At 40.9% G+C, this 16,327-nt stretch overlaps 2 protein-coding genes across 2 annotated transcripts in view; both read right to left on the bottom strand.

Annotated features, from left to right (window-relative positions):
- LOC128530614 (kelch-like protein 12) overlaps positions 1–3,260 on the bottom strand; it is a 19,423-nt gene extending 16,163 nt beyond the window's left edge. Inside the window, exons 1-2 of the mRNA XM_053504661.1 lie at positions 2,981–3,260; positions 1,214–1,463 (exon numbers count right to left, since the gene is read on the bottom strand). Of these exons, the coding sequence (XP_053360636.1) occupies positions 1,214–1,396 (183 nt within the window). The 5' untranslated portion in view covers positions 1,397–1,463; positions 2,981–3,260. The remainder of the gene's footprint in view (positions 1–1,213; positions 1,464–2,980) is intronic.
- Positions 3,261–6,039: 2,779 nt separating this feature from the next.
- adipor1b (adiponectin receptor 1b) lies at positions 6,040–14,781 on the bottom strand. The gene is made up of 8 exons (XM_053504629.1): positions 14,441–14,781; positions 12,460–12,722; positions 12,136–12,276; positions 11,738–11,909; positions 11,332–11,518; positions 10,428–10,615; positions 7,664–7,857; positions 6,040–7,358 (listed from the first exon to the last, which is right to left on the bottom strand). Exons 2-8 carry the CDS (start codon positions 12,604–12,606, stop codon positions 7,230–7,232), a joined length of 1,158 nt encoding a protein of 385 aa, XP_053360604.1. The 5' UTR covers positions 12,607–12,722; positions 14,441–14,781; the 3' UTR covers positions 6,040–7,229.
- Positions 14,782–16,327: the final 1,546 nt, after the last annotated feature.

The following is a 16,327-nucleotide window of genomic DNA, read 5'->3' as shown; positions in this document are numbered from 1 at the left end:
TATGCTCACAATCCAGGGCTTAACTGTAGATAGATAGATGGATAGATTTAAGTATGCACTTCTAGCACATTAAGGCAATTAAGCCTTTGTACAGTGTAAACTATGTACATTATCTAACTAATAAACTGCATGTGGTATCAAAAAGTTGAGACCAATGGCAGCACAAGGCTGTATGCCCAGTCACATGGTGCACCAACCAGCATAAGTCAGTGTGCCAAAAGACATTATCCTGTGTACATCGGAAGCTGTGCAACTGGTGCAGTTCTCACTACTTGCATTACCACGACTGCTATTTCATCATGGACAGCAAGTTAGAACAAAAAGCAGACCAGGCAAATCTGCCACAGAGATGTTTGACATGATTTGGCATTTTGATTTTGGTTTTTTTAATGGCAATTCTGCAATGCAAAGTTCACACTTCAGGAACAGGAGAACATCAAGACAAGGAAAGATCAAGAAGACCTGTAACAAGCTCAGCCTCTGAAAATGTCAAATCCGTTTAGCAACTTGTATATGATGGCTGCCAAGAACTCCGACAGAGTGCCGTGGATGACCCATCCCTTCATGTTGAGGATCATTAGCCGTGACGAAATTTGGGTGTATGGGTACGACCCTGAAACGAAGCAAGTCTTCACAGTGGAAGAGTCCATTATCTCGATAAATTAAAAGGCAAGGCCTTGCCTTGGGTGAATTCTCATTGTCTTGTTCGACATTCGCGGCATTGTGCATCAAGAATTCATCCTCAGGGGTCAGACTGTTAATAGGGAATTCTACTGCTAGGGTTTAAGCCATCTGAGGAAGGATGTAGAGCAAAAGCAACCGGATCTGTGGCACGTGAATCTCTGAAGTTTTTGATACCCCTAGTATAAACTAATGCACACAATGAAGAAGTTCTGTATTTTTTATATATTTTTTTTACGGTTAACATTCGGCTTCTGTTCAACAACTATTAACTTATTCACTTAAAAAATTATATATTGAAATATATACATTTTTAATAGAGGGCAATAAATGTTTTGGTTGAATAAATAAATAAATAAATAAAAGAATCCTGTGAAGGAACTGTGATCTCAATTGCCACAGAGAAAAACTGTGATTCATTTTTTTTAAAGAATTATGCAGACCTAATAGATAACACATTAAAGCACCTATGCTAGTCATTTCAGATTAGCTGAGGGCCAATATACCAAACGTATTTATCCTTAGTGCTTACCTCGCTAGTGAACATGGCACAGAAGTAATCACTACAGGCGGCCAGCACGATGCGGTGGGCGGGAAAATCTGTGTTCTCCACTCTTAGGGTGATGTCACACAGAGTGTTGCTCTTCCTCAAAGCGTTCATGGCGTTCAGGATGGACTTAGCATGTGAATTGGTCATGATGTCCTTGGGCGCCATGACAACAGGCGACGGAGGGGAGCGACACTTCCACAGGCAGTGCAGGGTGATGAAGTATGATGAGGCTCTGTGTCGGCAAAAGAAAACATTTCAGTGTGAAACGGCTGACCACACTCCCACTACCAAGTCACATCTGCACAAAAGTGACCCAAACACAAATCTCTTGTCAGCACAGATTTATATAGAGAAAAAAGAAAAACATTGGAAAAATTGGTTATTTCTCATGTTCTTAAACGCGCTATCCATGATAATATGTTTGTTAATGACATAAAATCTGTCAGTGGAAAAAATGTCAAATTCAGAAGTCCATCCCAGAAGCACTGAGTATGAGGAAAGAAAACACCCTGGATGTGTCACTGGTTTAGCACAGGGCACTATACACACGTTCACACACTCATTTACATATGACGTCATTTAATTTAAAAAAAATCAAATCCTACCCCTCTTTTTCAGGAGGTGGGAAAACACACATAAGGAAATCCAACATATACATAAACCCAAGCTTAAGTACTGAAACCAAGGACGAGGCATGCTGCACTTAAATTGAAAGATAGATTTCTCTAACGCTTTATTAGCAAGTTTAGCTAAAAGACGAAACCTTAGAAAGAAAAGCTAAGTAACAACAATACATGTACAGTGTCTGACAGAAATCTGATGACAAAACAGCACAATGGTGAGTGCTGTCTCCTTACACCTCCAGGGCTGGGTTTGACCCTCGTCTCTGGCCTGCATGTGCTCTGTTTACACATTCTCCCTGTGCTATGCAGGTTTCCTCAGGGTGATCCGGTTAAACTGAGCGTCCAAAGACAAGCATTGTAGCTTGACTGGCATTTCAAAACCTCCCGTATGTACGAGTGGGTGTGTGAACGGGTGTGCATCCGTGCAAAGTGATGCAACAGCATCACATCCTAGGTGTACCCTGCCTTGTGCCCCCGAGTTCCCCAGGACTGGCTTTAACCCGAGACAGAATAAGCAGTTTGGAAAATAAATGACTAAATGAATAAAGGCGAAGAAAAACCGTATACACTGTATGTTTGGTTTAACATATGTTTAAATAGGTATGTTTGAGTTTTCTGCTCATCCTTGAAGGACGCTCATTATTCTGGTCCTGATCAGGTAAGGCATAAATTGTACAGCAGTGAATCACAGAAAATCACACCTGTTAGTCATAGTACAATAATTACTGACAGTCAATGATGCACAAATTTCACATGCTCAAGTACTGGCAAAGCAAGTAAAATAATATAAAGTGTGATCTATAGCTGACCTTCTAGCCTTAACGGTACTGTTTTCTAGCTAGTTAGCTGGCTTTCCACTTCATTAATAACATTGCTCAGTTTCATATTAACCTCAAATGATCTTTTCAGGCTAGACACAAAAGACACAATTACCAGACATTTCCTAGCTAAAAGGTCTGGAAGCTAATCAGCTAAAGCTAACCACCTGACAGCAGCTACAGGCTAGCCTGTTGTTATACATTTACCTGAGCCACGGCTTAACCACAGCTACTACACAAATAAATAAACAGTAATTCTTTACAAGCTCATACGAATAAAAAAAAGCACACGTGTTAGTTATACACACCAGTAAGAGCAGAGAGAGAGACACACACATAAAACACACACACTCCGTGTCGAGAGTAAACGGAGCTAAGTAAACGTTAGCGCTACACCATCCGCGCAGGGAGCTTCATATTCCAGCACGACTTATCCTCTGAGGAAAGAGCAAACCTGACAGAGCAGCGCCTAAGGCCAATAATGAAGCGTTTATTCTTCGTTTAATTATAAACACTTTTCCTAATAGGAATTCCAAAGCAAAACGGGTAAAAAAGTTGGTTCAAGTGATTGTGGACGGGGCTACAACTTCTGAGCCAAAACACTGCACGTCACTACGTAACGAAATGCAGCAAGAGTGAGGCGTGGAAACGCCGCCATGTTTGTGAGGGCAACTTTTCGCCGCCATATTCGAAAGGTCATCGTTTTCACCGCCATATTTTTCTTCTTCTTCTTCTTGTTCTTGGCGCGTTACAGCCTTTTGATTCTATTTGCGCCCTCTTCAGGGCAGTTTGCTATGATATTTAATTCAGAGCATCATTTAGCCATTTATCTTCTATACTGCTTATCCTATGCAACAGGGGTAATGAATTGATATTTAACAAGGTCAGATCAATAAATCTTTCTTCTAGCTGAGGTCCGAATTTCAGCTTTGTGTTAGGATTTAGATCTCTATGGTATAGACACCGATCAGTCGTAAGAATTATGAACACCCACCTAATATTGAGTAGACACCCTCTTTGCCACCGAAATAGCAATGATCCATGTGTTCAGTCACATTTCTATCTTCATAGTCTTCATTTGTACACAGCTGGACTGTAAATGAATGTGAAAAAACTTCCGGTTGCTCCGTTATTCTGAGCTCTTAGTTTGAGTATTTTACATGCCCTCACCTCAGACTGCTGCGAATATGTTTGCTATGACGACACATGGTTTGTCTCATAAGAGCACATGCCCCTTTTCCAGATCGCAAATTAAATGATAAAGTGATGGAATTATTGGACAGAAGACACAGATTCCTGATGGAATCCTGACTGTTTTGATGGTGATGGTTGTTTGGCATTGTTAAATCCTATGATACATTAAATCTGTTCCTCCTATTTTAAGCCTCGTAATGGTACATATTACTTGTAAATTATTCCTTATGCTGGGATATTGCATTTCAATGTCTTTCAATCTTTGTCCTCAGCTTTCCTTTCATTATTTCACAGATCATTTTTGCTGATCTCTGAAGCTTCACTTCTTGCTCAGTGGAACTTGGACTGATTTTATTGGGAGCATAAGCTAAGTTTTTTTTAATTATGCTGTCTTTTGGCACAAGAACAGTTGACAAAGCAAGAAAACTTAGTGTTACATGATAAAACATGTCTTGTTTTCCTAGTGTATATTAACTCTGACTTCAGCTGTATATATCTGCTAATTAGGCTGGAGATGAATTTTAAACATTGTTCTTTAAAAATAAACATTAATGCAATATGGTTATTTTTTATATCTATATTGGATTATTTACTGCTAAAATATCTTAGGATGGATTATTTTTAGACTTTTGCGGAACTAGGAACAATAGCACCACATGTATTCTCAGAAAATCAGATTTTTGCCAACCCAGACTCTAAATTCATGCCGGGTGAAATGCCAGTAGATTGATGCTATTTTTCAGCCTGGCTCGCTGACATATCCGTAACACGTCCTCAGCAGTGATTGCTGGAGCAAGCACAGAAAGTGTTTTTAATGTCAGTTTCTCTTTGCTTATTTTTGGGAACCGTTTCCTAACATTCTGGGAATATCCTATTTTGGTGTACAATGTCTGATCCTGAAAAGCTCCTGGAACTTTAAAACACAGCATTCTATCACAATTATCTAAAAACTGACAAGGAATGCTCTTCGAACTAAGTGCAATGTCTAGCATGAGTTTAAAAATTAATTAACGTATAACATTTACTGTTGAGCGTATTGTTGTCCATAACCTGCATTATTTATTTTTTTTGCAACCACCAAAATAATTTGTGTGTGTGGATTAATAAAACTTCAAAGAGCAGGTTTAATTTTTCATTGGATAAAAGAACACAGGAGAATTTAAGGGACCATAACTGTTAAGTGTAAATCAATGTTTTTTTTGACCAATGCATGGCTTATTTCGTTATATTCATCCCATCAATTTATTTATTTTAAATAATAAAAAATAAATAAAAAAGATAAATTCTTGCCTACTCAGTATGATACAGACAAATAAAACTATTATTATTATTATTATAAGATGTGTATCAAATGCAAATGTGCATGTTCTTGTAACATTTGGTGGAACTTTCTCTAAAACCTTTTAAGTTACTTTTTTTTGGTGGGGGCGGACAGATGGACACCAAATTGGAACTAAAATGACATGCTCAAAGAACCTTAAATTCTTGCCTACTCTGTATATGATACAGGGAAACTAAAACTTTTATTAGTGCTAATATTATGTTTGTATAAGGGATTTATTGCCATATCAGTTTCAATTATTACATTATTATAATACGTGTATCAAATGCAAATGTGCATGTTGTAACTTAAGAACTGAAATTATATGATCAAAGAACATTTTGGTAACAATTAAATTATTTATCTACTGTATTAGCAATATCTGAGTAGGCAGGTGTTTCTTAGCAATATCTGATTAAGCATTATGTACAAAATTTAAAATTAATTTTGGGAACATTTGGAAATGCCAGTTAGACGAATCTGCATGTCTTTAGAAACATGCACAGACCCGAGGCAGGAATCAAACCCTCAATCCTGCAGGTGCAAGGCTACATTGCTAATCACTATGCCGCTGTGCTCCGAAAAGATGATAAATGTTTGGAAAATAAAGCTAGCGGAGCCGGTAGAGGCACATCACGACACCGTTAATTAAACAGGAGCATGTACAGTAAGAGCATGCAGAGGTAGCACTGGTACACAAGTCATCAATTCAAGTTTCCTCACACTCTCAATTATTGAAAAAAAATGATGTGCAATGTTTAAATCAGAATGGTCATGAAACTTTATAATATGTGGGTGTATATATATATTTTTTTGGTGTTGTTGTAAAGAATATCAAAGCCAGACACTGACCAAGGAAACATTTAAAAATTTATCTAGGAAAAATTCAATTGTCTCACAAACTCTACAGATTATTACATGAAATCATTTACAGCAGATGAAAGACGTTAATATTTTATACCTGTTTCCATAGTTTCTAGATACCTGCCCTGCCCAATGACTGTAGCTACTGCTCTCAGATCCGGAGCATGTTTATCAAACAGTGTGTATAGACTGAACAAGACAGGAAGAAGTAGCACTTCTCACACAACTCTCAGTGGTCTTTGACTAAATGCCTCTCGATATATATTCTCCCCCCAGCAGTGTGACAGCGCCTTGAAAACTGACCTAAACAAATGCCTAAATAAATAGTCCAAGTTTTTCAACCAAATATCCATCTATTATATAAAGTAGTGCTTGCGTAACAACCATAAACAAGAATTTACATTTCCCTGTATTGAGGAAAGAAAGATTTTTTTTTTGCTTTACGCCTCAGGCAGTTAATACACTTTATGCAAATAATGTATTTCTACAGAACAGACGGGAAGATCTGTGGTATTACTTTACCAGCATAGACAGAAACACACAAGCAGCTCAGTTCCCTTTTGCCCCGAATACCACAAAACAATGAAAGAGAAACTATGAACATGTAATTAAGTCATTCTTCCGTAAACTATCTCATCCTAAGATCTTTTATTTCAAAGAATAGGACAGATGTATTATTCTATATCAAACCATGCTTGTGTTATTGTTGCTCCAAGACTTTCCTAACACTCAGGATCACTGTAACATTATGACAAGTTCAGAATAAGGAAGTTGTTTATTTTCTCTCTCTCTTTCTCTCACTCTCACTACAGGGAATCATGTCACAATTCCTGCCTGTGGTATTCACACATACTCTACAGATGCTAGTCAGTAGAGATTTAGGTTGAAAAACTGCTGGAGTATTCCGTTAACTGAGTAGTATGGTTTACTTATTATGTCTTCAAGTATTACAACAATAAAACACGTCGATGATTGTATAAACCTTTTAAAATATAGATAATAATCCCTTAAAGTCAATAACAATCTTCGGAGAGTTTTTGATCAGTGAGTGCAGGGTAGGCAGTGGAGTACAACATCTCTTTCCAACCATGGCTGATCAAGAAATGTACAGAATGCTCGTCGCTTCGGTGTTGAGGTGACGAGAGGAAAGCGAGCGGAAAAAAAGAAGATGGAGATGTTTAGAGGAGGGAGTCGTCTGTACAGCCTCCTCCCAGGCCGTAGCGGAACTCCTGCAGGTTAGAGATTCCGTAGAAGTGAATGAAAGCGGCAGCCACGACCAGAACGTGGAATATTTGATGAGACTGGAACTGAAAGAGAGAGAAGGAGAGTGAGTCAGACTGGGAGAGAGAGAGAGAATCATTATCACTGGAGACTACATTAAATCACATATCAAGCCAGAGCTCACAGGTCTTTAAGAGTGCTGCTTTAAGAGTTTGGATGGAGATTTACAAGAACTGCATTTGTAGCTTGATCTTTGACTCAACAGAGGATGATGCAAAAACTACTGAGTTATTCTTCAGCGCTACGATGATAAATGCTCTACGACTAATTGTTTGCCACCAGTTTATTAAAACTTCAAATCAGGTTATCTGTTCTAAGAATAGTGCCTTACCCAGATATCGCATTTCCCAGGGAAGTAGCGTTCAGGGATGCGTGCTGCATATAGACCGGCTCCGGTGATGTACATGGCGCCCATTAGGATAAACCAGCCCATCTGACCTACTGTTGTTGCCTTCACGAAGCCCTCAGCGATGGTGAAGTGCATTGTTGGAATGATGCCACTAAGACCCAGGCCGAGGAACACACCTGAGTACATCAAGAAGAAAAGCAGGATGAATACACAGATGGGTGGATATGATCGTATGGACGATCATCAGTCCAAAATGATCCACAGTCTGGCTGTAGAATTGTTTTTAATTAGCTTTTAAGAAAGACGAATATATACTCCTTGCTTTAAAAAAAAAAAAAATAATAATAATTAATTATTATTTTTTATTTCTGCATTCCCCCCTCCCCCGATTTTCTCCTTAATTTAGTCGCGCCCAATTCCCAAGTCACTAGGGGGCTCCCACATTAAGACTCCTTCCACACAAAGCCGGTGCGTTCCCTATCCGATATTTTTTTTTCGTGAACACTGCGTCATCTCAAGAAATATCTGCGTACGCACGAAACCACTGAAAACGGTGTAGTATATATGCCAGACCAGTATGGGGCGCTGTAATTCTGCCATAGAGATACACTATACGGAGAAGAAGACTTTGAGCATGCGCATAACCTTGCGCGCTGTACACGAACCAAGATGGTGTTGTCCTTTATCGCTTGTTGCTCATAACAGTTGCATAAAAGCAATAGATTTTGCTGTAATAAAGCTAGTAGGCTTTGTAGCAACACGAACACAATCATGTAGTCCGCCATTATTGTTGTTGCTGTTACGTGTGACGCAGCCGACACGTGACATGATGACATCATCGTTTTACAAAATATACGGATTGGCCTTACACACGAAGACACAAGGGTGTCGTTTTCAGATTTATCCACTTTGGGACCCGGTTTCAAAAAATAGCGGTTTCAGTCTCCTAAAACGCCGGATCCGTGTGGACGAAACGCCAATACGATAAAAATCGTATACAGCGAAACGCGTCTCCGTGTGGACAGGCCCTAAGGCTACTACTACCACTCAGTCGGGCGGGGCCAAAGACTATCACGTGGTTCCTCCGTACCACGTGACGTCAGCCGAACGCATCTTTTTTAACTACTTGCTTACTACTTGCACCGTTGGGGGCGGAGTAACACATTAGGAGGACAGCGCTATTTGCTTCTTCTGCCTGCGCAAACTCACAGACGCCCCTGATTGGCTGTAGAGCTGTGATTAATGTGGGAGCACTAAGTACCTCTCATCCCTTCCCAGTGAGAGAGCTCGGCCAATCAGCTCTTTCTAGACCTCCGGAATTCGCAATCTCCGGTTGATAGGATGAGCACTTTACCACTGCGCCATTCGGAGGCCCACTATCTTTGCTTTTCAATTCACTTGTCTATCCGTCAACAAGCTTTCATATTCCCTCATAACAAAAAAAAAAAAAAAAAAGGGTTAGGCCAAGCTGCGAGCCACAAAAGCACAGCTGTCTTCACCTCTTCATCAGAAGTGAATCGTCATCCTCGTAGGGCCGCTTTTAGGGTACTGAAAGTCAGATGAAGCAAGATCAGGACTAAACGGGAGAATGCTTGAAAAAAAGAAGTATGTGGACGCGCATTGTCATTCAACATGTAACACGCTTGGATACCAGAGCCCTTGAGATTCCCCCACCCCCGCCCCCCAAAAAAATCTGTATATTTTTCATCTGATGGCTAACTTTTGTATATTTTCCTTGGTCGGCGATTGTTTCCGTTCCATATTCTGTCGTTTACTCTCAGACTCGTACTGATGAATCAATGTCTCATCACCAGTAACGATTCTCTTTAAGAAACTTTCACCTCGGTGAAAGTATCGGTCTAAACCCTCTTTTGTTTATGCTCTTCTGTAAACAGGTACACCCTCAAACCACAAATACGGAATCATTGCATGCTGCTCACTTTTCGTGAGAATCACAAGTGGGTCGGCCATTTTAGCTCGCACTGCAGTTACAAATGAACTCATGTAACACGTTCACACCTGCACAACCGTGACTGGAGAGACAGCAGCCTTGAACGGAAAGTGCTGATTAGACAGTGAGGCCAGGAGAAGTTTTAATGTAACCAGAGTGTAGATAATTTTTGACTTACTCTCGCACATACTCAAGGTGATCTCCATTAAGAAGAAGAAGAAAAAAATTCTGGCCTTTGTTTATTCCCTCCAACTAGCAGTTTTACTTACAAATGGAAATCTGATCACACTTGTCCTCACATCTATCCTACGAAGACGCACCATCAGTTGTATTCTATATAAAGGTGAGGAAAATTTTACAGTCTAATACGTTTCCTTATATGTTCTGTAGCTTATCAAAACATATTCTTGACGGTGATAAGACGGATTTTATTCCAGCATGGTTTTATCTTTTCCCATTCCAACACACGCACCTAATAAACAGGGTAACTACCTGCATGTTATATTGTGTGTGTTTGAACAGGACCTTTATCATCCTTATTATTAAATTCTCAATTATTACATTTATGGAAAATTTTAATCCTCAAAATTTATAAGCGAATTTCATATTTGGAAAAAAAAAATGAATGCATGTCTATAACGTGTGCATTTTGTTGGAATACTGCTGAAATGGTCTCAAGCATGTCGGCTTGCCTTACTGCGCTGCTGAGTTGCTGTTGTGTGATTGGCTGATGAGATATTTGCATTAAAGGGAACAGGTATATTTAGTATGTACAGTATGGAGTCAGTGACTTACCTGCACGTGTAGGTCTGTGGCGTGGAGTGGCAAAGCGATCCCACTGTGCCACGATGATTGCGGCGATGCCCAGCACACACACCACGGAGAGGTATATGAGGCGTGGCTGCGGAGAGCAGTAAAACGAGTAGTACAGCCACGGCACGAAAGAGCCCATTATCAGCAAAGCTATACCCGAGTAGTCCAACCTAAACACCAAAAAAAAAAAAAAAAAATGTACACATCAATATGCAGTTGAAAAACCAGTTCAGCATTTACAGCGAGAGGCATGCAAAAAACCAACGTGTTTATAGCATCTTAGTGTGCTGGAAGTGTGTGTGGTTCTATGTAATGCAGTTATCATAATTATTCATCTTTAATAACCTGGTTATTTTGGTTTACGGTAATAATTTATTTTTATATTATTAGAAATAGAACTAACAGGTACAAACCTCTAGTGTGATATTGAACAGGGAAAAGTTAACTTGAATATCTTTGATTATACAGTATATTTGGTTACAATACATAACTATGTTGTTTTTATTAATAACATGCAAGAAACTTAAAAGTAAAAGCTTCATCCAGTTAATAAAAAAAAACAGAAAGAGTGTGATTTCCCATTGTATGTTTTTTTTTTATTCTTTACAGGTTGTAATCATAGCCAGATATTTTATTAAGAGAATAACTGCCGATATAAATATTTAAAAGAGATCCTGGACTCCTAAAAAGAAATCCCACTTGCATAAGGACATGCAAGGTTTTCTAATTTCAGCATCATTCTCATCCCTAGATCCTGTTTTTTTTTTTTATAGAGGAAAAACATACGTTCATAGGGTTCAAACTGCTTGAAATCACCATGGTTACTGTCACCTTAACAGCAGAGGGGGAAAAAAAAATCGTAATGAATTGAGACACTAAGACTCACTTAGAGAATGTCCTGGACACTTTCTCTGAGTGACAGTACACTGTGTGGAAGAGCCAGGAGAAGCAGAGGCAGAGCACGGCGCCCAGGAAAAACATCCCGAACACCACTTTCTCCTGCAGAGGAGCCATGAACGACACGTTCGGCCGCAGCATGGTCAGGGTGCCCAGACAGAGGAACAGGATCAGACCTGGGTTGGGGAATTAGAAGTTACTACATTTTCACAACACGGATCGTGTCATTGCATGGTGACAGAGACATCATCAAGGTGTCAAAATAAACAATATTATAAAATAAAAATGTATTAAAGTTTGAACATAGTAAAATCTTGGGTACATAAAAGCCTTTTTTTTCTCATTAGTTGTAAATTAGGAACTGAAACACGAAACACACAATCATAGAAACAGACCCAGTAAATGCGTCCAGATGTTCCCTGTTTCTGTATGGATCCTGAAGATGCTTCCAAAGCAGGCTCGGAAAGACGGCATGGGTGGCCGGTGACCATGAAGTAGGTAGTCGTTATCCTTTAGCCAATCAGGAAGCAAGTGGAAAGGAATCACTCGCCAGCGCCCTTCCCATACCTAGTAATAAGGCCAACCACAGGACATTAGGGATATTCATGTGCATCAGGCACACAAATTAGCAACTGACACATTTCACTCTCACACATGCAGCGCTAACCTAGAGCCCAAGAAAATGCTCAAATTCTGTTCAAACTATTCCAACGACTGCAATTGGATGTGCACACCTATCCCAAAGAACTACGCAGCATTCAGGGTTTTTGAGTCTTTTCATAGATTTGTTTACCTTGTGTACGAACTCTTCCATTTTCTCCATGGCATGGTGAGCCTGCAAAGGCAGTGTTACCACACGCAAGTCATCCTCCTCATCATTGTCATCATCCTCTTCCTCCTCCTCCTCCTCCTCACTCGGGTAAGCAGTTGCACCCTATCGATGTATAAAATGGTAAATTTAGAGAGCCGTCAGTAATGCTTCTGAATAATTAAAAGCATGATTGGACTGGATTTGTGAAAGCTTCTACTGCATTATGTTTACAAATAAAAACCCTCCAACTATCCTAACGATGACAGTGATAGCTGTCATCTCTCCTTTAGCAGGATTGGGACTCACTCTGGGTTTGGTCGTTTGGTCGTTTGGACTCGTCAGCAGCGGTCCGAGCTCAGTAAGCTCCATGTCCTCCATGTTCCGCTCCTCCTCCGAGACTCGGCACTCGGCATCGCTGCTGGAGCCGTTGCTGCCATGGTGTCGCGTTGTCATGGGAAGACAAACCGAAAGCTCCCCAGAGACCCCACCTTACCCCACAGGAAATAATCAACGTCCTGTGATGCTATACACAGGGCCGTTAACGGGGAATGTCGATTAGTAGTCCAATCCTTTTGAAACAGAAACAAATGAACACAGCAGAAATGATTAAAATAAATCCTAAAATATATGACGGTAAAAAAGCTAAACTTCCTTTAATTGAGAATTTGATCGGGCAGTAAGGCAATGTCACACTTTACTGTTTTAAAATGGAGCCCACTTTTCTGAGAATATCGTGGCTGTTATCATTGTGTTTATTTAGCAATTACACAACGTTAAAATTACAGAAAATACAAACAAATAATTTGGACGTACTGCTTCAAGCTTTAAACAATAATACACCCAGTCAAGTTCGAGGACGTCATGCAGACGCAGATTATGCGACAGCGAGACGCAGATTTCAGGGACGTTGGGTGACGGCGAGACGCAGATTTCGGGGATGTCGGGACGCAGATTTCGGGGACGTCGGGCGACGGCGAGACGCAGATTTTGGGGACGCCGGGCGACGGGGAGACACAGATTTCGGGGACGCCGGGCGACGGGGAGACACAGATTTCGGGGATGTCGGCGAGACGCAGATTTCGGGGACGTCGGCGAGACGCAGATTTCGGGGACGTCGGCGAGACGCAGATTTGGAGACGTCGGCGAGACGCAGATTTCGGGGACGTCGGCGAGACGCAGATTTCGGGGACGTCGGGGAGACGCAGATTTCGGGGACGTCGGGGAGACGCAGATTTCGGGGACGTCGGGCGACGGCGAGACACAGATTTCGGGGACGTCGGGCGATGGCAGGACGCAGACTTCGTGGACGCCGGGCGATGGCGAGACGCAGATTTCGGGGACGCCGGGCGATGGCGAGACGCAGACTTCGGGGACGCCGGGCGATGGCGAGACGCAGATTTCGGGGACGCCGGGCGATGGCGAGACGCAGATTTCGGGGACGGCGGGTGGCGGCGAGACGCAGATTTCGGGGACGGCGGGCAACGGCGAGGCGCAGATTACGGGGACATCAGGTAACATCAAAACAAAAAATTTAGGGATATCCCGGAAAGACAAGATGAGAATTTTTGGCATCGCTGTTAAAACCCAGCCTGTAGCATCAGCAAACCCCATCAAATCTGTATTTACTGTACGTACCAAAATTATCATAATTACAGCAAACACAATAGCATTATTTTATGTCTGATTCTTTTATGCTCGTCATCTAACCGATCAGATACTTAAATTCTAATAGGTTAGATGACAAGCATTCTTTTGTCATCTGATAAATTATTTTTTTTTTTTCTGATTAAAATCAGAGGCCTGAGGTCTTATTAAATGTCCCATTACTCTGTTTTCTGATCACAAGGCAGTATCCGGACAGTAAACCCTGACATCAGGACCAGATGCAGAACATCAATTCTACACAGAGGACAAGCTTCGTTATTAATTGGTGGTGTGTTGAGAGCAAAAACGCAGACTATGTGCAGTGTGTTTTGCTGCAGGTGGATCTGATTCTCGATGTGTTTACGTGGCACAACTCGTTCATCCAGTTGTTTAAAACGGTCGCGAAGGAAACGTCACCCAGTTACAGCCAGCAGGTTATTGTTCACGTGATGCCAGGGTCAGAATGAACCCTGACAACATTTAAACTGCAGCTGTTTATGGCTAACTTTCTACCTGATCAGGTCTTTATGTACACACACACACACACACACACAGCCGGTTTGTGTTAGCCAACACTGCGAGCGGTCCTGTATTAAGACGAACAAAACCTTACATCACAGAAATAAGTAATGTCCTTCCGTACCTGCTGCAGGGCTCCTGATTGATGCGGCAGAACTTATTAAAGCTTTAATCCAGCCACTGGTTAGTGTGTCAGCAGAAAGACAAGGCCACGGAGCCCGCGAGACCTTCAGCTCCGCTAGCTAACAATCACTAAACCAGAAAACCTATCTGTGCTCCACTTCAGCTGCGCTTGCAAGACCAGCTATCTGGATATCTATAACGATGTATATTATTTATGCCTGCATGTGGCGTTTAATCAGATCTGGCGTGGCTTATTTTAAGCCTGGCTTTACGGCAGTAATTATTAACTAGCCTCGCTGGCGTACCGAGAGACGCTCTTCCGGGAATAGGCAGTCTGCCGGGTTGCCAGGTTCACGCGACAAAATCCTCTCAATGTCGGAAAATCTGAAAGTGCGCATTTCCGAGGTTCAAGATGGTATACAAACCGCCAGTTTGAGTGCAGTGGATGTTTATACAGGATTAAACAGAAATAGGTTTTACCCTGGTGGCACTATGAATATTAGTTAGCACTGTCACCTTGCACCTCCAAAGTCTGGGTTTGATTTTCTCCTCTGGTTTGTGTGCAGAGGTTTTTTTTTCATGTGACTGCTTGGTTTTCTCTGGGTCCTCCAGTTTCCTCCAACAGTTTACGCTAATTAGCTTTCCTAAATTACCCGCAGTATGTGAATGTTGAATGGAGGTCCTACTATGGATGTAAAAATGCAGATACATACAGTGTACATACATACATACATACATACTCTTCACCCTACTGCCATCTGGAAAAACATACCGAAGCATTCAGGCTCTCACATCCAGCTTCTTCCCACGAGCCATCCGTCTCCTTAACAAAAAGGGATTGGACGGATAAACACACACACACACACAGAAACAATCGCTCAGATTAATTCAACTATCTCAAAACTTTGTGACTGGACTAATTAATCAACACATGCGCAAACACACTAATCAACAACCATCAAACATTTCTATACACCAACGTGTAAATGCTATTTTGCACAATATTCATTACTTATTAATTTGCACAAATTATTGTTATCTTTGCTACTCCCGTACGTATAAGGAACATTTACTGCTTACGGTTTCTTCTCCCACTACCTCAAATCCTTACCTCATTACCACGAAGTACTGAAATGTTATGTCATGGTGTTGCACATGCACTTTGTTATCTCTTCTTTATAAAACTTCAATGTCAATCTGTCTTGTCTCAGCTAGTCAGGTAATTAGGTTTCTAAGTTAGCTATTTAGTTTTCGTTAATTTATGTTGTTAACATATGTTGTACATAGCACTTTGGTTCTTGAGGAACGTTTTTTCTTTTCACTGTGTACCAAACTGTATAAGGTTGAAATGACGATAAAAGCCAACTTGAACTTTAGTGGTCACCTTTGGCCTCCACGGGCCTTAGTTAGGCTACAGAGGCTTATAGATGGAGGGATAGATAGGATTTAAGGATTTATCACAGTATTACACACTATAACATTATAGATTTAAGGATTTGTCAGACTATAACACACTATAACATTATCTAGTACTGTGGTGTACTACAGTACTACTGTTCTCTCTCTAGCGGTCTGGGAAGCGATTCCGCTCCCTGAAGGCCAACAAAGAGAGACTGAGGAGGAGCTTCTTCCCACAGGCGATAAGGTCTCTCAATCTCACCACATAGGAGTAATATCTTTTAAACATTGACATTGACTGGACAATCATGGACACATTTATGCAATACATATTTACATATCTGAAACCATTGCAAATGTCACTTTCATAAGTCACCTTATACAATACATGTTTATATATCTGCCATTGCACATGACACTTTGCCACTTTAAAACATTTTAATGCCACTTTAAAACATTTTAAAATCTTTATATATATATATATTTCCCC

The sequence above is a fragment of the Clarias gariepinus genome, chromosome 9 (assembly GCF_024256425.1).
Source record: "Clarias gariepinus isolate MV-2021 ecotype Netherlands chromosome 9, CGAR_prim_01v2, whole genome shotgun sequence".
Taxonomy (NCBI): Eukaryota; Metazoa; Chordata; class Actinopteri; order Siluriformes; family Clariidae; genus Clarias; species Clarias gariepinus.
This window is presented reverse-complemented; position numbering and strand designations above follow the sequence as displayed.

Bases quoted from the DNA above. Each gene is read 5' to 3' on its own strand.
- adipor1b (XM_053504629.1), bottom strand. From the start codon at position 12,606: ATGACAACGCGACACCATGGCAGCAACGGCTCCAGCAGCGATGCCGAG. The intron at 10,616-11,331 runs GTGAGTCTTAGT...TTTGGTGTTTAG, and splicing joins GTGTCCAGGACATTCTCTAA to GTTGGACTACTCGGGTATAG. The intron at 7,858-10,427 runs GTAAGTCACTGA...TGATGTACTCAG, and splicing joins CCACAGACCTACACGTGCAG to GTGTGTTCCTCGGCCTGGGT.